The sequence below is a fragment of the Pteronotus mesoamericanus genome, unplaced genomic scaffold, assembly GCF_021234165.1.
Source record: "Pteronotus mesoamericanus isolate MK-2021 breed Mesoamerican mustached bat unplaced genomic scaffold, CSHL_Meso_final contig_124, whole genome shotgun sequence".
NCBI lineage: Eukaryota > Metazoa > Chordata > Mammalia > Chiroptera > Mormoopidae > Pteronotus > Pteronotus mesoamericanus.
The window spans coordinates 7,569,822-7,592,886 of record NW_026555051.1 but is presented as its reverse complement, the minus strand read 5'-3'; the positions used below and the strand labels follow the sequence as shown (position 1 = coordinate 7,592,886).

Genomic DNA, 23,065 nt, shown 5'->3' with positions numbered 1-23,065 from the left:
AAAGACATAACCAACTGAAGAATTACAACACAAAGCCTCAATATTTACTCACAGGTTCAAGGCAGTTATGGAAAAAGAAAAGAAATGTCTTCCCTTAGCTGAAACACTTTAAAAGGTCCACCTTCTTCAAAGAAGGCAATAGAATGCAATGTGACAGGTAAAAACCCTGTACCTCTTGTCCATATTCAAACATAAAAGATATTTAAGAAGTTTTAATTCAAATACTAGCAATAAAAAATCTCACATATTTCTTAGGATGCTAAGTAGTCGTTTTATCCCCATCTCAACACTGACTTACAAAGACATTTACTAATGTATAAAGTTTCTCTTAACTTGCCTTTGTTGTATAGTTTTCATATATAAATGGACTGAGGACAAGAGCGCATTAGGCTTTGTGCGTTTTGTTGGTCTTAAAGGAGACCTGCAGTACTCTGTCTCCCAGACGGTATCCATTGAGGCTAGCTATTGCCATGGCGGCCTCATCATAGTTTGTCATAGTCACAAATCCAAAACCTTTGCATTTATTGGTGTTAAAGTCACGGATGACCTTCACGTTGGTGACAGCTCCAAAAGGCCCAAACATTTGCCACAGGATACTCTCATCTGCATCAGGAGCCAGGTTGTACACAAAGATACACCACCCTGTTCCTGGGTGCCCAGGGATATTAATTCCAGCCAAACTGGTCATTCCATCAATGGTCATTGGAGAAAACCTACTGAACAAAATAGGAAACAAGAACACACACACAAAAACACACACACACACACAAATACACACACGAAAAACATAACAGAAACAGGATGGTTACAGTAACGGACTTGGATTCTTTTCCCTTTCCCATCCCAGAGTTTTATAACACCCCCTCCCCCAACAGAGAAGTACAGTTATGTATTTGATGACTCAATCAAAGTCTTTGTGTGGCTTGCAGTGACATGCTATACTATCAAGGCATTAATAAGCTATGAAATGGTCATTATGTGCTGTATTAAATATTATCCACAGTAACAAAAAAATATAGTTAGAACTGGCTTATGGATCTAAGCAGGATTGAGGGGAGGGGTGCAACACATATGTAAACATGCTATAACGTCGCAATGCAATATAAAATAAATAATGGGTTTTTAAAGACCGGGTGGCATCCAGTGATATAAAGATGTTCTTTCAGTCAACCGTGCTTCAAAAAGCAGCTTTCCACTAGGTTGTACATGCAAAAGAAAACCCAACACAAACTTATGAAGGAAGTCACTCCCAAAATCAAAGAAACTAATCACTTATAGGAAGGAATTATGAGTATCATGAACCTCTATCATTACCTCTTTACTCCATAAGCCATATTGAGCAGATTGTCCAACCTGCAAAACACACATTTAGCAAATTTCAGTTTTTAATTTTTCCCCTTGATGTCCAAGAAAGCTGGGCTTGTTACTGCCATCTTCCAAGGGGATATTTGGATATTAATTTTATGTGAAGGGCTTTTCACAAAGAATGGGTACCTGCGGCCACAAGACACTAACTCTTCCAATGGATACAAGTTTATCTCTACAAGGGTCAGTGCAATGGAGAGAAAACACTGGTGGTCATCTGAGGAAACCCTTCAGAGAGGGGAGGTGGAGCTTCTGGAATAGTTAATTGGGTTCTCACCTTTTGCCAGGCAAGTTCTAAGTGCTCCACATACACCTACGTGTCCTTAGTACTATTTTAATTCTCTTAACTCTATTGGTTCCTGAGTACACTAAGGCAGATGGTGTAAGTGACGTGTCCAGGACCACAGGACTAGTCAATGGTGGTTCTCTGCAGTGCACAGAATTCCGTAAACTTCCCTTCGAACTCCCAACTCTGAAGGGCTTTCATCTCTTAGAATCAAAGTAGTGTTGTACCTTATACACAAAATCAGCTAAACCTCCTATTTCTCAATGTGCTCAGCTAAGATCTAGAGAAAGACAGATGACAGACTCCTTGCTTCAGTGAGCAATGAAGGGAGTTTGGACCTCAAGCCTGATGCTTATTTTGATGAAAGAAGGGAAACCTACTCAATGTGTAAGAAGCCAGGCAGAAACAAAAATCAACTTGAACTTCTCATACATGTTTTAAAAAGAAAGTATTTGGGGTGGTCAAGTGGGTACTCTTTAAAACTCTCCACACCTTTTTCCTACTTCCAAAATTAAAATGACTTTATAGCACTTGCTTGATCAAAGAGTTCCAAATTTCCATACTGCATACCAATTAATTACATGTATGGAGAGGAGGGGGGCATAACAATACCTTGCCCACATAACTGCCATTAACTGCCACACTGTTTGACACTCTCCAGGTAAGACCTAGGGGTCAGGAAAACAATTTTTCTCTTTTAACCCTTATGTGAAAGGTAAGTTTGAAAATTCAATGTTTCAACCTTCTAGTTTACCACCTGTGACGTCCAGTAAAGCTAAAGCACACATCAGACAGCAACCCCTTCTGGTTTTATAAAAGCTGAAAAACATCTTTCTAGTCTTTCAGAACTGGAAAAAGAATCTCAGACATTCCTGTTCCCGATCACCCCTGGGCATTCTGTGTGCTTTATATAAATGTAAAGAGAGAACTGGGCTGATGTAGTGCAGAGTGTAAGGAAACAGAACAAATGATAATAACAAAGGATCCTCATCTGTGTGTGTCTGCCTTGTCCCACTAACCTCCCAGGATCAGGCAGGGTTCATCCTCATTGAACCACAAGCAGGAGCAGGTTTACACTGAGTATCTACTGACTGAATAAAAGCAATGAGGTAACCACTATCTTTAACTGCTTAATCCAGAATAAAAGCTATCAGGAGAGCTGGCTGGGGAGGCTGTGTGCACGTGTGTGCAAAGTCTACACAAGTGAGAGGGCTTTGTTTTCCATAGTCAAAGATGCCATATCTTTATACTCCAAAGTAGAGGCCACAAATATCAGAAATAAAGATGCACACAAATTATAACACCAATCATGAAAGTAATAAGATACAGATAGTTTCATAAAATTGTTGGCATGATCACTACAGAATGCATTTGGCATATGATACCTGTAGAACAGAATAGCATATTGAGATAATGAAGTCTCCTTCCAAAGTGCTAAAAAGTCCAGAGGCAGAGGCAATCTTATCCATTCATTCAACACATAGTTAAATCATCTCTGCCCATTAAGTGGGACCAGGTAGGGACCGTTACACTCTGCCACCAGAAATTGGCACCAACTAAAGTTCAGAAATAGAATCTCCTAAGCAAGTTTTCATTATTTTCAAGGCAGGGTGGAACCCAAAACTGCCCCAGCAGTGAATTACGTGCATTAAGGAGAAAATTCACCCCCCATCCCAGGAATCTTCAGGCAGCAGGCCCAGGACTTTGATACTAGGATCTCTGCGGACCCTCTCACTGGGTCTTTCCTACCTGTGAAACCCTATGTGATACCATGGGCCTCGCTGGTTTCTTTACTCAATATCCATTTTAAGAAAAATTCAGTCTTTTGGAACTTAAGCCAAGTTAATCTGCCTCTACCTCTACTTCTTCGTCCCTCCCCACACTTCTCCCCCCATCAACAAGGTGTGTAGGGAGGAGCATGGGGCTTAAGAAACAGGACCCTGGGGTGATGCTGGAAACTCCTGTCTGCGTGCAGGTGAGCCTAGCCATTCTCTCTGCTCTCAGTAACACGTTTCTCATGACAGCCGGGAGAAGGTGGGGGGAGCTCCATGTGTGTACTATGCACCCCAAGTCTTACAGCAGCTGGAAAACTGTAATCACGGCACAGGCTGCGCTATGTTCTCTTGTAGCTGCCTTGTTTATAGTTAGCTCAGACACAAGGACTCCTCTTATTCTCCAGAATTACACATCTTTTTTAGGCCTGCCCAGAGCTCAGCGACAGCCATTTTTTTAATGGAGACCAAGTTAACAGACTCCAGGGTGACCAATGAGTGCACGCATGATGACGCATCGCAGTGTGGCGAGTAAATACTACAGTGTCTGTTAAATATGTATTTTTAAACTTTAAAAATATTCTTTACTGATATTTAATCAGTGCACTGAACCCAGTACCCTCATTTATTCCTCACATGTCACATACTTTCCTAAGGGATGACTGAGCAGTCCCCAAAGGGACAGTGACGCTCCTCTGTCCTGTAGCTTGGATACAACCCACTTTACATATAACACATTAAGCAGATGTGCAGGATTAGATACGTAAACCCACCTAGCTTTAATTAAGATAATCCTCAAAAAAGAGGTATCTTCAAAAAGATTCCTGCAAATAGCATCATTTTCATGATCAGGGTGGGGGGACAATAGTAAGGGAAGCCCAAGAAAATAAGAAAAGGGAGCTGATTATTTCTTCTGCTCCTAGTACAAACTGCATTATATGCTTAAACACAAGATAATCCAACGTGTCTCATATGAGGTCAGACAAGAAGTTCAAATCATTACCATAATTTTATGACCCTTGCTTTAAAGGTATAGTATTTATTAAAATATTGGTAAGTGAAATATAAAGCCAGTCAGCATAATCAGCAAGACATTGCTATATTATTTCATTTTAGTCTATCTTTATCTTTCACGCCTGTCTGGTTGGTTTATGAGTTAATGAATGCCAACAGCACAAGCCCACTGCATATAATTTATGAAAAAAAAATACTAGGGATACAAGTACACTTTCATTGTAAGAATTCAACTCAAACTATAACTAGGCAATATTTCGAATGGAACCATATATTAGATAGAGCATTACCATTTCAAAGCTAGGTCTTTATTATAAATAGAAAATAAAATGAAGTTACCTGCCTAGTTCCCAAGAAATTTAGCTGACACACTATGGGAGTAAACACTATGACACACTATGACCCACATGCAAGTAAAAGAGAACGTGCGAAGTCAATTCAAGTCAAATAAATATATAAACAGAGATTACAGCTAATGGTTAAGAAAATAAAACTCTAGATCCTAAAGTAATGGTTCCCATAACTGCTCCAAAGCACTGACCAAGACCTGCTTTGAAGTTAAACCAGGACAAGATCATCAACTTACCCCCTTATCCAATTAGATGGTATCATCTGTCCTCTAAGAGAGAAAAAAATTATTCAGAATTGATACCAGTTTCTTCCAAGATGAAACTGTGATAATGCAACCAGCAAATGCCTTAAACGCAACTCAAGTGCTGATTTAAAAGGCTCCTTGAAAAATGCATCGAGGTTTACTGAATCAGGCAACACAGGCCATTAGACTAGATCACCCTCAATAAAATCAAAGCTGCTCCACAAGAAGAGATGAAAAAACTTGGCTTAAAATTTAATTCAGACACCATGTCCCATGAATATACTTAAAGGGTTTAAATTAGACTATCCACCCAAATAAATAAGAATGGTTTTATTTTGAAAACTGTAGTCAATTAAATAAGCATGTTAGATCAGCAGTACTCACATTAACTCTTTCTAATTATTCTTATGAGTTGACTGAGTCATAAAGTTCACAAGCCCACTTTTAAACTTAATCCTGATTACATAGATTTTTAAGTTTTCGACTTTAAAAGATATGCATTTTAAGAATATTAAACATATCCTTAATTATTAAAATTTGTATTCTCCAATTTCTCTCAATTGCAAGGGTACTATAACAACATAAAAACCCCATGAGGAATACTCTAAGTGTCCACTGGAAAGTGAGAGACTCAAGGCTAAGAACATTAGGACACAGATATTAGGAACAGAATATTTGTGTAATGACCTAGACTTAAACCAGAGAAGAGCAAAATACTAACAAAACAAGCAAGTCCTTAATTCAAGAGTCTTTATGTGGTCAAAGAAGACTCAACCTTAATTCAACCGGAAGAGGGGGGAAAATCAAGGTAACTGACAGGCAAGTTTTTAAAGGTAACTAAAAAAAGCAGCCAAATACACATCAGATTAAAACTGAACTGCAGGAATGAAGGCTCTCAGTTTCTCCTAACACTCAGTCTAGACCACACACCTTCACTGAACTGAAAGACTAGTTCAAAACTTACTATCTGGAGAGAGATTTTGGGAGGAATGGGAAGCTGAGCAATGGATACGAGAGTTTAGAAACTGAAAGGGACAGTAAGACTCTTCCCTATTTTCTTAAACCAAATTTTCCTTTCAACAGACAACTCTCATCCCCTCCCCCTGCCAAAAAATTACAGTAGTTAAGGAAAGGAAGAATTTCTGAGTTAATAACATATGGAGCTAAAAGATAAAAGTACAGAATGGGCACAATATACATATTTTGAAAGCTATTAAATTTGACCATTAGAAGAACATCCTGTAAAGCTTTTCCCAACCGCAAACAGAAAGCACAGGTCAGGCCAGGAGTAGGGGATAGGTCAGGCTGAAAGCAGATTCTGTAGTTACCAACAACCTAATGTATGAGTTACCGACATGCCTTGCCATTTCAATAGTCAGAAATTCTCCTGAAGATCCTGTCATTTCAGTCCCTTTGTCAAACTGTCCTCAGAATTCAATCTTAATTCTAAGAAGAGTTTTACTTAGTAACTGCCATAAAACAAAAACCAGAGCTTAAATCAGAAACAGCAAAAATAACAATTTAAACTAATATAGCTTTCTACGAACATCAAACATTTTATACTTTCAGTGTCAAAATCAACAAGTTCCACAGAACTTTCCCCTCTCTAAGCCCCAGGGCTCTGCAGTTAACTAGTTGGTCTGTGTAGGAAACACACCCAGAATTCCTTCAAGCTTGTCTGTGCTAAATTTGCAAAAAGTTATTATTCATTTAAGATGCCACAGAGGAACCCTACAGGCATAGCTAAAAAAAGAAAAAAAGAAAGCTTTGTAGGATCCTTTTATGCAAAGGCAAGTACCAAGCAGCCTCGCACAGCTCTCCCCCCAGTCACCCCTGCTGCCCACTACAGTCAAGGGTGGCAGTATTTGTTTCCTTTCTGTCAATGCTTTTTTTTTTTAACCTCACAAAGTTAAAGTAGAGAGAACACAAGGCTCAATCAACTGGTACCTAGTCATCCAGTTCCAAACAGAGCCTTTTGAATGTGTCACCTCTTCTACCAGAGCAAAAACCACCCGAGGTAAGAACTGAACACAGTGTTTATGGCAAATTACTTTCTCATACCTCAGGGGATGTAACTGAGTGTTATTTTTAAAGGGAGATATCTTACTGATTTGTATCCCCATTTTTTTTTAGTATTTTAAGTACCCCAATAAAAAAATGCATGTGATTTAAGCTCAAAAACACGTAACTCCTTATTAAGCTTTGTTTGTGATTATATCTTTGATAACTATTCTGCCGCAGCAAGGAAAAAAAGAAAGTTGATACGCACTTGTAATTAAAAAAAAAAAATCAGCATGGAGTTAGATGGCATTATGGCTGCAGTACACCACATGGCCAAAAATGATGATTAAAAAAAATGTTCTTGAAAATAAAAACTGAGTGATTTTGTTTTGTGCTCTGTGTAACATCTTAAAGTCAGTGTTCTTCTCACATGCAAATTAGGGATGTTTTTTAAATGACTCTTGGTTTAGCTGGTACCTCAGGATTAGCATAGAACTTAAAAAATTGGAATATTTATACTTATCTACAAGATAGAATTTTTTTTGCACTAAAGATGCATGGTCATTCTATGGACATGTGCAGGGGTCTGAAGACTACCACCCACAGGCCAAATCCAAACTGCCATCTGGGTATGTTTCAGCATAGCCCAGGAGCTAAGAATGGTTTCATATTTTTAAACAGTTGTTTAAAAAAAAAGAAAAACAACTTATATGCAACAGAGACCATGACTCACAAAGTCTAAAACATGTACTACCTGGCCCCTTACAATGAAGGTTTGCCAACCCCTATAAAAATTTAAAAGGGAAGAGGGACCCATTTGTAGAAATTTAATGTATTCAAACAGGGTATATATCCTTAGTGGTACACCTATTACAAACAAAAGTAACTGAAAGATCCTGACCTAAAAACCAAAGCAGGAGAATAAAATGTTATCAAGAAAGAAAGTAAAAAAGGGGATCTGAAAATTGAAAGCACTGGGCACACAGTTAAGAAGAACTCAGTATCCTGTAGGTCAGGGTTTTTCAACCTTGGCACTGCCAATGTTTGCAGGTGGATAATCTGTTGTTGTTGGGGGCTAAATGCACATTACGAAATGGTTAGCTGCATCCCTGGCCTCTACCCACTAGATGCCAGTAGCACCCTCCACCCAAGTTATGCCAACATAAATGTCTCCGAACACTGCCAAATGTCCCCTGAGGGGCAACATTATACCGCCCACCCTCCTACTACCCTGCCCCGTTAAGATTCACTGCTGTAGGTTACTGTCCTTTTGTCCCTACTTTCAATGTGAGCAAAAGACACTGTTCCCCAAGTAGGTTTTCTCTGCGCCCATAAGCAAAAGAAAGAAAACCACAATAACGATAGCAGCAACCCAGAGATCCTGTGAATACCAGTGGTGGACAGTGAACCTGAGGGTTCTGAGTTTAATAGCTGGGCATAAGAACCAGACCAGACTTACCTAAAACGCTGTGCCTGCTGAGCTAATGGTCCTGGATACCTTCTGTTTGGAGACTGGTACAGCTGGGAGAGGATGGCCTGATTGGTTTTTTGGCTTGGATTATTAGCAAACTTTACAGTGATTGGCTCTGTGGCACCAGGAGGTTTCTGGCCGTTTAGGCCTTTGATAGCTTCTTCTGCCTCAATCCGCTTGTCAAATCGAATAAACCCTACACCCCTTGATATGCCTATGGTAGATTTGGGTAAGGATTTGGGAAAAAGAGTGGAAAGAGAGAGGAGGAAAAGAAGAAAGGATAAATTAATTGTTCCTTCTCAAGAATGTGTTTTCACCCACATATAGCATCTGCCACAAAAATCAGAGGAGGAGGAAAGTTTTACCTTAGCTTAGTAGTAATTCAGTCTAGAATCACAATTTTATATTGTTTTAATGCATGAAGTCACCTATACAGATAGAATATGCGTTATCACATGCCTACCAACAAGCTTACTCATAAGCGAAAGCAGAGAAAGCACACTGGTATGTCCATGCCTTCTCTCCCCTGCCTTCTTTCCCTCCAACACACTCTCTTTAATAATGTCAATAGCATGCCTGAGTTTCATTTTTTAAATTACTGCTACTGGACAAGCAGCTCAGAAAGGACAGGCACAATAGCTCCCTTTCTTGTAACAAGGGGAACAGAATCAGGCGTTTGCTAAAAAACGCTCAAAAGCTATGAGAAAAGTACATGCACAGTGGTAGAAACATGTACTTCAGCTAAATTTTTAAATGAAATTTAACTTAATAATATTAAACTGAATACTGGTCCTTTAAAGAAAAATGTCTGAAGAAGATTTTCTGGTTTCCTGAAGCTCCACTACTTTAAACTAGTCATATTTTATTAGAGAAACAATATTATTATGGAGGAAAAAATAGGCAAAAGAGGATCTATATTTTAAAAATAAAACAGAAGTAAAACCTGAAAGCTTTCTGGCTGGAGCATCATTCCTGACATGGAGTGCCATTCTCTGCCTCATGCTGTTCCCACTTGGAGAGGCAAGGATGGGAAAGCAAAGGGATGCCCAAAGACCTGCCCAGCTTTTGAGAAACAGTAAAGGGAAACCCAACTCATTCCATTTAATTAGCTTCAGCAGGCCCGTGCGGGTGACCACAGCTGGCCATCATGAGATAAGCGGTGCAGGGAAACACTTTTTTGGCAAGCCAGTCAGTACTAGCAGTACCAGCTTGGGAAGAGTGGCTAGAAAAATCTGAATGATTCAGAGTATGCCACTGAAGAAAATAAAGAGAGGTTATTGAGAAAGATGGGCTTAGAAAATACACTAGACCATCATGATTTATAGAAACTTTAAAAAGGAATAATGGTCTACTTGCTTTACAATTAATTCTGTGTAAGTTCAATTGCTCAGGATTTTATTCTACAAGTAGATAAGGAGTATTTTCCACATGTGTTCATCTCAGACAGCCCCTATCCCTCACTTTACCTTTCCTATTTAAGCTATATCCCTTGCACACTATTACCACCTGATGGCTACATAACAAAATTGCAGGATTTTTCATTTCAGGGAAAGGGAATAATTTTGCCTTGAAAGCCATTAAATATAAAGATGAAATGATAACATGACAGGAAATATATTCTTTGAGTTATCTACAAGCTCCTGTTATGAATTAGTAAGCCTGGGGGACTTCACTATTCCATGAGGAACGTATCAGATTAGCAATGAAATAGCCTCTACGCAGCCTGACTCATCTAAACCAGTAGTCCTCAAGCCTGAGCATGCATCAGGTAACCTGAAGGGATTGGTAACATGCCACCCTCTGAATTTTATTCATTGGGTTTTGGGTGGGATGCAGGCATCTGCACTTCTAACAGTGTTGGAGGAGAATTCTGATACCGCAGGTACAGGGCCACACTGGAAAACCACTGACTAAACCAGGTGGCAAGGTGGGCCCACCTGGGAACCTAAGTACTCAGGAGGGGCATGCAGTTCAGACAAGAACTTTCTGTAACACAGGTGACACCTACTCTCAATTCACTGAGTCCTCATTGAAAAGCATGAATGATAGGAACAAAATAAAAGGGCATTTTTGTTTATTTAAACAAATCTGTCTGGATTTTTAGGCTGAGATTTCTATTTTATGCGATTAGCAGCCTGTGTGTGTGTGACAGAACATATAAGGAAGATTATGATATGAAACTAAGAAGAAAAGACCACATTTTTATATGCCTTCACTAGACTAAATTTTCTCTATACAGCAAACCCGTAGGCCATTCTCCAAAGTCTGTATATGACGGTAGATATAACTCTACCCACAACTCTTAAGTATGTTGCTTATTAGCCTCCTATGAGTCTATTAACAGCACAGAGGAGCATAACATGGTTGCTTCTGATCAAATTCAAATCAATTAATTGATCTTCACTTGAAGAATTAAAAACTTGGCCTGATTTTATTCTGTGGTTAATCCATCTTTTTTAAAAATCAAAATATGACACTCTACTACATAATGCATTTCTAGTGGTGTTAATCATTAGAAAAAAGAGACAGAAGAAAAATGAGAGGGAAAAAGAATAGGGAGAATAAAAGAGGGGAGAGAAAAAGAAGAAACACAAGGAAAAGAGGAAAACCTACCTGTTTTCTTTCTAAAAACCCACCAAATCTTAGTGACTACTTGAGTGCATGGCACTCCAGGTGATTTTTTCCCTCTCCTTGCCATATTTCTCTATTTTCAATATGTTTTAAAAAGAATAAGTATTGCATTTATAGTAGAAAAATCCATAATTCAATCTATATTGCTAGCTTTTCCTTAACTAAAAGCTTTACAGAAAAGCTTCCCTGAATACAAAAGTTTTAATAAACATAGTTGTCTTCTCACTCAGTGCATTTAAAAGTTAACTTGGGCATGAAATAAATGCCTAACATTCAAAACTTCAAACTCTCACACGTGCTCATACAACACAGCATGGACCTGGAAAACAGCCTTAACAGCAATTACCAGGGTTGCTGTAGTGTAATCCTCCCTTGGAGAACTGGCTGCATGCCGCTGCATTAAACTATGCTTTTTACAAAACTAAGATTGTTGATTAGTACTTCATAAGGAGGATGGAGGCTTTTTTTCATGTGGCAGCTTGGAAATGAAGATTATAGCATCTGTAAATTTATTACAAGCCATGAAACAGGCTTCGAACCTACACCTTCAGGGTGGAAATGACTCAAGCTCACTCACTACACTCCACAATCTATTTTTATCCATGCATATTTATGAACAATTCCAGCAGAAAATTTCATTTTCTGGCCCAGATATACCTTTGATGTGTTCTAGAGGCAAGACTGCTATATGGGAAGGCAGAATATTTCACAATCTGCCAGTCAGGAAGTGTAAAAGATGATCCAGAGCGGCTGCCTACTTACCAGTGACCTGGTCAACAAGAATACGAGAAGTAATAATGCGCCCATATTGTGAAAAAAGCTGTTCCAGCTCCTTCTGAGTCATTGTTTTTGGGAGTCCACTGACGTACAAATTTGCATCTCTGATAGAAGCTGAACTTGGGCGAGCATAGGAAACCTGGAAAAGGAAAATAAAATTAAACATCTATGTAAACTCAATTACCTCCCTTCAGAACCTCAAAGACTGCCTCAAATTAGTTGTGGCTTTTCCATAAGAAGTACACAACAGACACTGAAGTTAAAGCAAGCCCAACATTAACTGTTTTACTCATTGCTGGAGAAATTCTAAACAAATGGGAAATGCCATCCCTCTGGGTGGAGAGACGAAAATATTTATCCCTAGATTTGTAAGTTTCCAAACAGACTAGTGACGCACACAGCACAGTGCTACTTGTGGTTAACAGATTTTTCTCAATGGGGCCAACCCCCTAAATGAGGGGTTTAGGTTCAATCCAGTGATTAACTTTAAAGACCCTAAATTCATCTGATATTTTTGTGATCTGTTCTTGGGACTCTCCCATCTCTGGAGGTGGTGATGCCACATTTCTAAACAATTTACCCTATTATTATTAAGTATGTCCTTTTGATTATTCCAAAATAGCTATCACCTCTAAGTCCCCACATATTTAAATATGTGAATGAGCTGTATCCCCTGTTATCCTGTCTATTATCTTCCAGTTCACAAGTCTTTTTTAAATTAAATTAGGATGACATTGGTTCACAGGGCCATACAGGTTTCAGATGTACATTTCTATAATACACAATCCAGGTATCATGTTATGTGTCAACCACTCAAAGTCAAATTGTCTTCTGTCACCATATATTTGACCCCCTTACCCTTTACTCCCCTCCGTACCCTCCTCTGGTAAACACCCGTGCTGTTGTCTATCTGTGTCTATGAGTTTCAGTTGAGTATCCCACATATGAGTGAAATCATATGGTTCTTAGCTTTTTCTGACTGACTTATTTCACTTAGCATGCAATGGAATTCTACTCTGCCACAAGAAAGGATGAAATTAGTCTTTTTAATCTTGATTACAAAAGATCTTAAGTCCCTTTATTAACTTTACTTATTACCATTTTATGTACCCTTTCAAAAAGCCTCCTATCTTTGACATACAGTATTCAAAAGTCTGCAAGGATAAAGACAAAAATGATTTCAAGTGTACTTGTTTACAAGCAGATTCTTCTTTTTAATTTTTTTCCATGATTATTTTTATTTTTTTAATTTATTTTTTCAAATACATTTATAAGCAGATTCTTTATATAAGCTCCATGCAGGAAGGAACTACAGCAGTCTCTCTTATCACTGTATTCTCCCCTCAGTCTGTTGGCACATGATAGATGCTAAAATATTTGCTGAGTAAAGCCAATATAATACCCCATTGATCCTATGGGTCCACACCAGCTTACTGGACCACAGCATTTAATGACTCATCTAGATCTTGCACAAATTGTAATCCATTGCTCTTTGCATCTATAATCTACCCCTGCCAATTTTTAGATAGTTCTGAGTCTCATGTGCTATTTCTGATCACATTCTCTATGTTTAACTGTAAATTCTTTTGGACTACCTGCAAAGGTAAAAATTTCACACAATATGCCCCATCTTCCAGATCCTTCATAAAAAAAGCAAATGGGCCTCATTCCAAGACTGACTTACTGGGGTACCATTTTATGATAACTTCTGCCTGCTCATTTCATCCATTAGTAACCACTTTCAATACATTTCATTACGTATTTTTTAAGCTTCAATTTAAACAGCTTTTTATATGAAATACGAAGTATTTTCTCCACGACTTAAATTATGCCCACAGCTCGTTGTATAAAGACTTTTATTTTGCTTCGTCCCTCCCTCAAAAAAAAAAAAGGCAAGTCAGGTTTTATACTACTTTATAAAAGTCTTGCCCTCTTTCATCACTTCCTGAATAGTGTTAACATTTAATACTCTTATTTGTTTATTCAGTAAATTTGCTTATTAACAAGTGAAACTACACCTGTTGTGCCAAAGGCTGTCTTTGAAAGTTACAGTAGCATTGTCCTGTCCTACTGACAAAAGGAATTTGGTATAGTGGTGGAGAGAAGACAGATACATACTCATGTGCTACTCTTTTATATCTGTGCCTAAACCATTAAGGATAATGAACTTAAGAAACAATGAACTTGGGGAACTATAATGTAAGTGAAAAATAAGAAATGAAGGAAAATTCCAAGTGATCAATAAAACAACTGAAATTGAATCTAGTCTTGGGATGGCTACAGACTAATAAAAACATAAAGCCAATAAAATATGTATGCGTTCACTGAACGTGAATACATGAGGAACCAATTTCTTTTCTGAAGAACAATCCTCAGTTATTTGGATAAGCTGAAATCCCACTGCTTGGACTCCCTTGGCATCTAATGGATTCCAGGCCTATACTTCAGGGCGGGGAGCTCTCAGCCTCAGGTCCTGTGAATGAAGTATTCCCTTTATAAAGATTTGCTTCCCATGGGCAACGGAGTAAGCATCTACACATTCTCAAAGTAAGAAGGCTAACTTCCAGTGACCAATAAAGCAGGCAGTAGAGGCATTCAGCCTCTCCATGGGCTCAAACATGGCATGAAATACTGTCACAGTAGTTCAAAGTGACAGCTCTCTAACCAACGTGCCTGCCCTCAAAACCAGGTTCAATTCATTAAGGGCTCTGTGAACTTGGACAAATTCTTTAAGTCTATTACCACATAATTGTACCATCTTTACATGGTTACTAGAAATATTTTTAAAAAAGATCTCTAATGCACATAAAATGCTGAGCACAGAGCCTAAAAATCTGAGTGACTATATTGTAAATATTATTTATCTCTTCATGCATCTGAAAATGTAGGTAAGGACCCAGACTATTAAATTTGAGAGTAACCTGAGTCCATTACTGTGCTCCGGAATAATTTACTCATGCAGTGACATTTACTGCTTTGTGCATTTCAGAGGAGTGTGGGTGGAGTGTTTTAAAAGATATCCTAAAATATATTTAGGAAAACAGGTTTATATTTAGTGCTTATATAAAAGCTTTGAAAACACACTTGGGTCAGTTATATTATCTGCTTTTATTTTTCTTTCATTGTCCAGTCTTCAGTTCACATTGCTTCTTTAATTCAGCCTGTATTGATTATATTTTCTAATTTTTCTGTATACTTGATGCACACAGGGCCTTGATCCTGAAGAGATTGCCCTGCCTAGAGAAAGCTAATTCCTAGAGATAGGAAATGACTCATCTGTGAGCACATCTTTGATATACAAACCAACCAATCCAGAGCCCACACTGTTATCTACTTTACCTACCTCTCACATAGCAACCCATTACCTCCCCTGCCCAAAGCACTCCAGGAACAGGAATCAGACAAGCAAGGACTACCTTTGTAGCCCAGAGCCCTGCAAAATTATTCAAATCTAATGCTAAAATCACTCACCATACTCTATACCCTACGCGTCGTCCTTTTCTTACCACAAGAACCCCAAAATAAAGGATCGCAGCAAGGCTCTGCCCTCTCCCCTCCGACTCCTGACCACTCTTGGTGCTTCTCTATGTGGCCCTGCATGGCCTACTGTGTGTCCTGTTGCTAGAGATTAGTGAGTATAAACTTCTTCCTTTATAACAATCATTTCCATGCCTGCACATGTCTTACCAGATCTGATTAAGACAAATCCTGGCTACAGCCACATCACAAGGGCTCCAAGAACCAATAACAAATCTTCTGAAAAAAAGGATTTTTCAGTAACTTTGTCAAAGAACTGGTTCCAGTCACCACAGGAAGGACAGAGTTACTAAACTGTAGGTAAACTCAAGGAGGTAACAAATAATATTTCCATTTACCTTATACTTAGAGGCTTCTGAGACTTCATTTGAAAAGCATTTTCAAACACAATGTTTTGTTTGTGCCTCACAAGAACATTGTGAGGCAGGCAGGTCACACGTTAGTATTTCATTGCTGGGGAAATAGGTATAGACAAGGGAAATAATGCACCTAAGTTTACACAGAATGTTGAATTCTAGATTCAAATTCTGATCTTCTGACCCGATGTTCTTGTCCAGTCCAGTTTTTCTGCCACAATACCACACTATAGTAACCAGCTTACCAGTGTACTTATTCTGAGAGTTTAAAAAAATTAAAAGGCCTCTCAGTTTTTTCTTAAACACACACACACACAGAGAATGAAACTGAGCAGAGCAGAACACAAGATGGTACTAGAAATTATAATTAAGTCAAAAGTTATTTTATTTCATTGTCTACTGATAATTCTTAAAAAGTCACTTTTTCCAAGAAAAGGATGAATGGCCACTCATTGTGATTAAGGAGAGAAACTGCACATCACTATTAGAATTTTGAAATTACTTTTATTCCTTTCAAACTTTTAGAATGTAATTAAGTGAGTAATGCACCATCCCACTCCACCCCTGCCTGCTTTCCAAAAAAACTGTAAGGTCAAATGTCCCCCTCCTAAGACAGATGAGCTGTCTCCTCCCTGCAACTTTACTGTGTCTGGAATTAAAGCAGCTCCCTTTCCCTTGCTCCATCCAGGATATCTCTGTCATCAGCATCCTCCTTTTCAGGAAAGTACTTCTTCTTCTTCATCCTCCACTTCAAAGAATTATAAACAGAAAAATATACTTAAACCAAAGTAGGAAGACTTGCAGTAGTGTAAGAAATGGCACTTTGGGAGATTCACTAAGTTTCCAGACCAAATTTTGCATCTGGCAATTACAAGCAATCTTCTCCATTCTGAATTTTTCTGTGATTTGGAGCGCATACTGCTATAATACCACTTAGAGAACCACCTTTGGAATATCTTAAACCTCAAAATATTAAGTCTATCTCTGTGGTTCTTCAAGGCTAAAATCGCTTGGAGAAGACCCAAGAGATGGCTTTGTTTTATGGCGAATTCTCTACTAGTAATACTTTAGTACAATGAACCTCCAGCATATATCCCAGTGGGGTCAAAATAGTTACTCCTTTACCAAGTGCAAGCTGATCCCCAATCAACATTCTCTGTATTAATAGATCGGTTTGGGTTTTAAATTTTCATTGCCATTTAAACAGGTGAATATTTAATGCCTGAGAAGCAAGGTTATGAAATGTCAAAACTACTAAGTGAAGGATCTAATTTAAGAGGCAGCTAGAGAGTCTGCAATTTAAATATTTAAAGATGATACAGGGAATACAACGCTGAACACCAATCTACTCCAATGATAGCAATTTAAAACTCAGGTTTATGCTGGAATTTCTCACAACCTTACAAGTGAGATAATAAACAAAGACAAGCAATACTGAGATTACTTGGGTGGAAAGGAAGGAAGGCAGTTACAAGTACCAGGCAGACAAATGCTCTGGCCAGTGGCTTGCTTCTCAAATTGTTCTTCATGAATGAGATCAGACTGGATGAAATAGAGATAAAAATAGACGTATCAAAGTAATTCATCTCAAAAACGGCATAGTTTGCAATAGTATATTTCTTAAAATTAAAAACTCATGTCTTCATCAGAAAATAAAACTAAATTACACATTAAACGTTCCAGGACCAGTAACATATATAAAGAGTGAGCTATCAAAACACAAGTTAATCAAAATATACAGAATTAAAAGGAATGGAAATATTTTATGGATAATAATTGATACTTTATTAAATGTACAGAGTAAAATTTAAAATCCCTGTACATTATTCAATGCAAGCCCACTTAAATGCTTTTGTCCAAAAACACAACTGCTCTCATTTCTTTGATTCATCAATGAAAGATCAGTGATTGGACATTAATGCTAAGAGATTAAGGTGATAAGGCCTATAAATGAACAAAGCAATTCCTTCTTTATTAAACTAAGGGCATTTGAAAAATCTCCCACTGGAGAGATCACCACTGAACAGCTTCTAAGGCTTGTCAATTACTGACCTAGGATTACAAACATCCTGAAAATTAGATACTTGCCACTTCATATTTTGCTGAAAAGCTCCATTCAATCTCTCCAGTTGAAAGGAGCGGACAAGGTCATAGATACGCCTATTTAAACTGAGAGTTAATTGCTGTTCATATCAAAAAATGGAGTCTTGATGGGGATGCCTGACAAATGACACTATCAATAAATGAAAGTTAGCTCTGACGCTGGTAGGCAGTAACAAAGGTCTTGTGACAACATCAAGGCTTTGTGGACAGGTGACTACACTAGATCCTCCAAAAGAATGCAGAAGTCAAATACACAGAAGGATGTGATCTGTAACCTCAATTCAGGCCATGGATCTCAAAATTCACCCAAAAGACAGAAGTGTACTTGGATCTTCTAATGCAAAACCCTGGCAGGAACGGGATTTAAACACATATCAAGACATATACCTATTACAGTCCAAGATTAGGATTTTTTTAATTGATTTTAAAGAGAGAGAGAGAGAGAGGAAGGGAGGGAACAAGGTAGGGACAGGGAGGTAAGGAGGAACAGAGGGAAGAGAGAGAGAAAGAAAAAAACCTTGATTTGTTGTTGCACTTACTTATGCATTCATTGGTTGGTTCTTGCATGTGCCATGGCCGGGAACTGAACCCACAACCTTGGCAAATGGGTACAATACTCTAACCAACTGAGCGATCTGGCCAGGGCGGAAGATTAGGTTTTGCACAAAGGCAGATTTCACAAAGGTCTGCAAATGAGTAAACCTGACAGTACATAGCACACATAAATAAATCCATCAGAAATTAAAGATTAACCCTCGAAGAGGTGTTAAAAGGAATAATCACACCTAACAGGAAGGTTAGAGAAGGGTAGTTAGGGTAGTTTCCTTTAATAGATATTTCAAGACAGAATTTAGAAAAACTACATCAATGGAATATACATATGGAAACTCCAATGTTACTGAGACTGGATTTTTTGACTTAAGTCTACATAAAGATTGTGTTCATTCAAGCAAGTGGTTCAGAGATACCAAGGAATACATTTGATCATGTTATTCTCTGCTTACATTCCCTTAGGGAGTTTAAGATTAATTTCAAATGTCTTAGTCCTTCATGCTCAGGACACGGACTACATTTTTTGTATAAAGACATACAACCTTCAGTGTTTCCCAAAGCTTTCTGCTCTCTCACTTCCCTGGTTGCATCAAAAGACACCAAACAAAAACTTGGGTGGAGGATTCAGGGACCATAACTCTTTGTTCAAGGGGTTTTCCTTTATACCAGGACTGCAACAAGCAGTCTGAAATCATGCAAGTTTCTAGCAAAATGGCAGTTATTAGGAGTATGATCAGACATTTACAAGGAACTACCATAAGATATTCAAGAAGGCAACAACCTTAGTTTTGCTAAATATCTCCTTATACACACATAATAAAATCTGAAGTAAGTCAAAATGAGTCATTCCATTATGAGAGTTACTACATTCCTTCTACTAGTAAAGCCTGAGAATTATTTACATGTTTGAGAAAAATCTAATACTGGTGGGGGAAGGGGAGGGAAGTTGCAAAGAGAAAAAATCTAAGAATCCTGAGACTAGTGCTTTACACCAATTAAATTAAAACATAAACATACCTAGAACAGTCAGACTTTCCTAGGGTATTAAATATGTCTGCTTCTTAAAAAAAAATTGGGTATCATCTAACAGAAAGTGAAAACAGCAAGTGGTTGTTTTACACTAAAGAGACTACCCAGTTTCACATCATGTTCAAATTTAGTGTTCAAATGAAATAACCTTCAAGGCGGTTGATTCTTATGTCCAGGTTAAAGATGAAGCTCAGAATAAATAATGACATAAGTGATCATAGATGGCATTGTTAAAAGAAATACGAAACATACTGAATAGCCACAGGAAAACTAAGTATTCCTTAGTTTTATGGTTGAAAGATCCATACTAAGCAACTAATCATAAACTGGAGACTTGGCAAATTAGATTTCCTTTTTTACACATCCTAAACTCAGCCTCGGAAAAACTATGCTGAGCAGAATTTATTAAATGCTACCGAAACAGTTTCATCCATGTGTATCAATTAAATGAGAGTCCAAAGAGGCTGTCTTGATAGACATCTTCATTTTTATTAAAGCATGGTAGTTGGCAGATCATATCTGCCCTTTTATTGTTGCTTCTGCTTGGCTGTGGTAAACATTTGGTTCAAAAAGGGCACTTATGCTTGAAAAAAGGCAAACAGGAAGCCTACGGTAGAGATATTCCTGAAATGCAACTTAGAGAAGCCATAAAGGCCTTCCAAATTCCTAAAGACCTCTGCACATAAAGAATTTAACAAAAAACAAAACAAAGGCAGAGCAGTGGTATGAATGTGGCATCTGAAGGAGGAAGGGCGGTGGATAAATCAAATCCACTACCACAGCATCAGTGGATTAGTCACCCAAGGCCTAAGCAGGAATCTGTCTATCAAAATGTTCCATATTCCATTTCCAAACCCCAAACCATCACTTAGCCCATTAAAATTTTAGAAAGTGATTACACTAAAGTGGCACACACGAAAAATAGACGGGAGTTGCAGCTGCAACCAGCAGAGTCCATTCCCGCCCTCTCTGCCTTAGGAGAAGTCAGTGGTTAAGCAAACAGACTCCGTTTTAACATTAAAAATGAGAAATGATCCTGTATTTATTTGAGCATGTAATCTTTAAAAATTTTCAAACAAAGTGAAGAGAAATCATTATTACTGGTGAAGCTCTGGCTGCAGCAGAGTATACTATGAAGTAGTGGCCAGAAATCAATGCTTGTACTAGAGCCTCCAAAGTTAAGGAGTAAAAGCATGGTGCATGGAGGCACAGAGAGCTAAGTCCAGGTCTTGGCTCTGTCGCTTACCATTTATACCACTCTGGGACAATTTCCTTAGGTCCTCTGAAACCTTCATTTCTTTATTTGTAAATTTATGTTTGATAGTCCTTAACTCACAAGGACCTTATAAAGATTAAATAGAGCAACGAAACTATTAACGCAGAGCTGGAGAACCACAGTAATGCTTTAAACATAATATAATGACTTCATGTATATAAAATCGTAACAACATAGATAATGATAGCCCCTAACATTAAGTGCCTCCCCTGTGCCAGACACTATTCTGGATATGGTACATATACTAACTCAGCTGATCCTCACAATAAGCGTATGAATTGGGTATTACCACCAGCATCCCCAATTTACAGAAGGAAAAAAATGAAATGTTACTATTGTCTCTTATATCAGATAAGGCGACGCAGAGAGCAACAACTTGACACAAGGGACATCATTTTAATAGAAAAACAGTTCAAAGATGAAATAAATACAGCTTTTTCCAAGTCCATGGCAGTTATTATCAAAATTAATTGCTATATTAATTTTTACATTACAATATTACAAAGCATGACGAGTAGTCTGTATGACAATGGCAGGTGAGAGAGTCTGAAAGCCTGAAGCCTGGAGGAAGCACGAGGAAAGAGCGGTCTCACCGTCATACAGAGGGTCCACACCCAGAGTCTCTAAATGGGCTGATACAAAAGGCCAACCTAATTGCATTTCTCCAATCAAACTACCACATATGAAATCCTCCCACTTCCTCATTCTCTCTGAGAGAGAAAGGCTAGAGTCTAAAGTGAGATGCAGGATGAGAAACAGAGGATACTTTTCTGGGGAGAGGGTAGCAGAAAAAATAAAGGGACTTCAGGGAATAACACCTAATTTAAGATCTGGGCCACATCTACGTTTCTGAATGTGGAATGGGCTACAGGCCTCCATGTCCTCAGTGCCTAATGGCAGTGTGACTGCACAGTGTAGTAGGTAGTACTGTAAATTCTTCATTTTGGACACTTTCATTAAATACACTATGAGGACATAAGAGAGACTGAATGAAGAAGGGAAACCTCAGCGCTTAGCACTCAATACTCAGACGTTTTTGGGCTTCTTCTACATTGCCAGAGCAGCAGACGGCTTCTGTGCCTCCTCCTAGGGCAGCAATACTACAGTTCACTTACAAAGCTTTTAGATTTTTAGGCTTTCAGCTCCTAGAGGGTTGAAACTAATTCTTACATGTATGTCTTAGCACGCACACCCCAAGTGGGCCCTCCAATACCTGCTGAGTAAACACAGTCCATGGCAACCTTCAGGGGCCATGTCTGGAGTATATCTCAGGCAAGATGATGAGAAGGTGTGATAGTTGCCCAAACGACCTGGCTTGTTATGCTTCGTAGGAAACAATACAAGTTTGGCTGGCTTAGAGAACAAAAAATAAAATGAATGTACTCATCCAATTCTTTGAAAGCCATTCTGTAGCAATGGCCTCTTAAGGGTTCCTTCATGATTTTGAAACTTGATCAAGTGCAATCTCCAACAAAGTCGCCTGTCAAGATACCTGCCACAACTTTACCTTCAAAAATAAACTTAAAATATAATTTACATAGTACTTCAGCATCTAGTATATCTAAGGCCCCGTCAACAGATTAAAATGCTGAGTTAGAAAATTAAAGAAGGGCCACACACTAACCAGGTGTAAACAGATTGGACCTGTTTAAGAATAAAGCCAACTAGTACTGGTTGCTAACGGACAGACAAGTAAAAGGTTGTTAACAAGCCAATTTTAGAGGCTTACATATCCTAGGGCTTCCACATACTGCTTTATCTAAGGTTTGACAGCGAGGGAGAAAATAGATGAGAGAGAGATGAGAGACAAAGACACAGGCAGTTGGACATTATGTAGAAAATCTCACATAAAAGGATAACGATAGTTAAATCTTCATTTACTGTAGAAAAGAAAGAAGGCTTTACACATCCATCGCTTGACTATATCTTCAATGAACAGTAACACCTACCAGAAAGCGATAGTTGCATTTTTAATTTCCTTTAAATTGTGAATTTTTCAATCTTTGAGCATCTAGAGTAGATCTCTACTATTTCTTACAGCAATGTATAGAAACTTCCTCATTCAGAATTTGTAAATAAAAGTATAAGTATTCTCTGAGGCTCTCTGAAGACACAGGTGCCTGTCCTCAGAGAGCAGACGACAAAGAGAAGAAATGGTAATGTGTAGTGGAAAATAAATACTTTTATGGCAAAATAAAACCTGGAAAGCAATGACAACAGTATAGGCAGAATGGCCCAAGGCAGAAGGTAAGATTTAGATTTTGCATATTCAAGGATGGAGAGCCCAGGTGAGCCAAGAT

General features: G+C 38.3%; 1 protein-coding gene across 3 annotated transcripts in view; it reads right to left on the bottom strand.

The window, feature by feature from the left end:
• Window positions 1–260: 260 nt before the first annotated feature.
• The window catches only part of ELAVL2 (ELAV like RNA binding protein 2), a 128,079-nt gene continuing 105,274 nt past the window's right edge, over window positions 261–23,065 (bottom strand). For 2 of the 3 annotated variants that reach the window (XM_054587883.1, XM_054587881.1), the window contains exons 4-7: window positions 11,898–12,051; window positions 8,493–8,718; window positions 1,315–1,353; window positions 261–716 (exon numbers count right to left, since the gene is read on the bottom strand). In XM_054587883.1, coding sequence (XP_054443858.1) covers window positions 386–716; window positions 1,315–1,353; window positions 8,493–8,718; window positions 11,898–12,051 — 750 coding nt within the window. In that variant the 3' untranslated portion in view covers window positions 261–385. The remainder of the gene's footprint in view (window positions 717–1,314; window positions 1,354–8,492; window positions 8,719–11,897; window positions 12,052–23,065) is intronic. The other variant, XM_054587882.1, reaches the window with a different exon arrangement.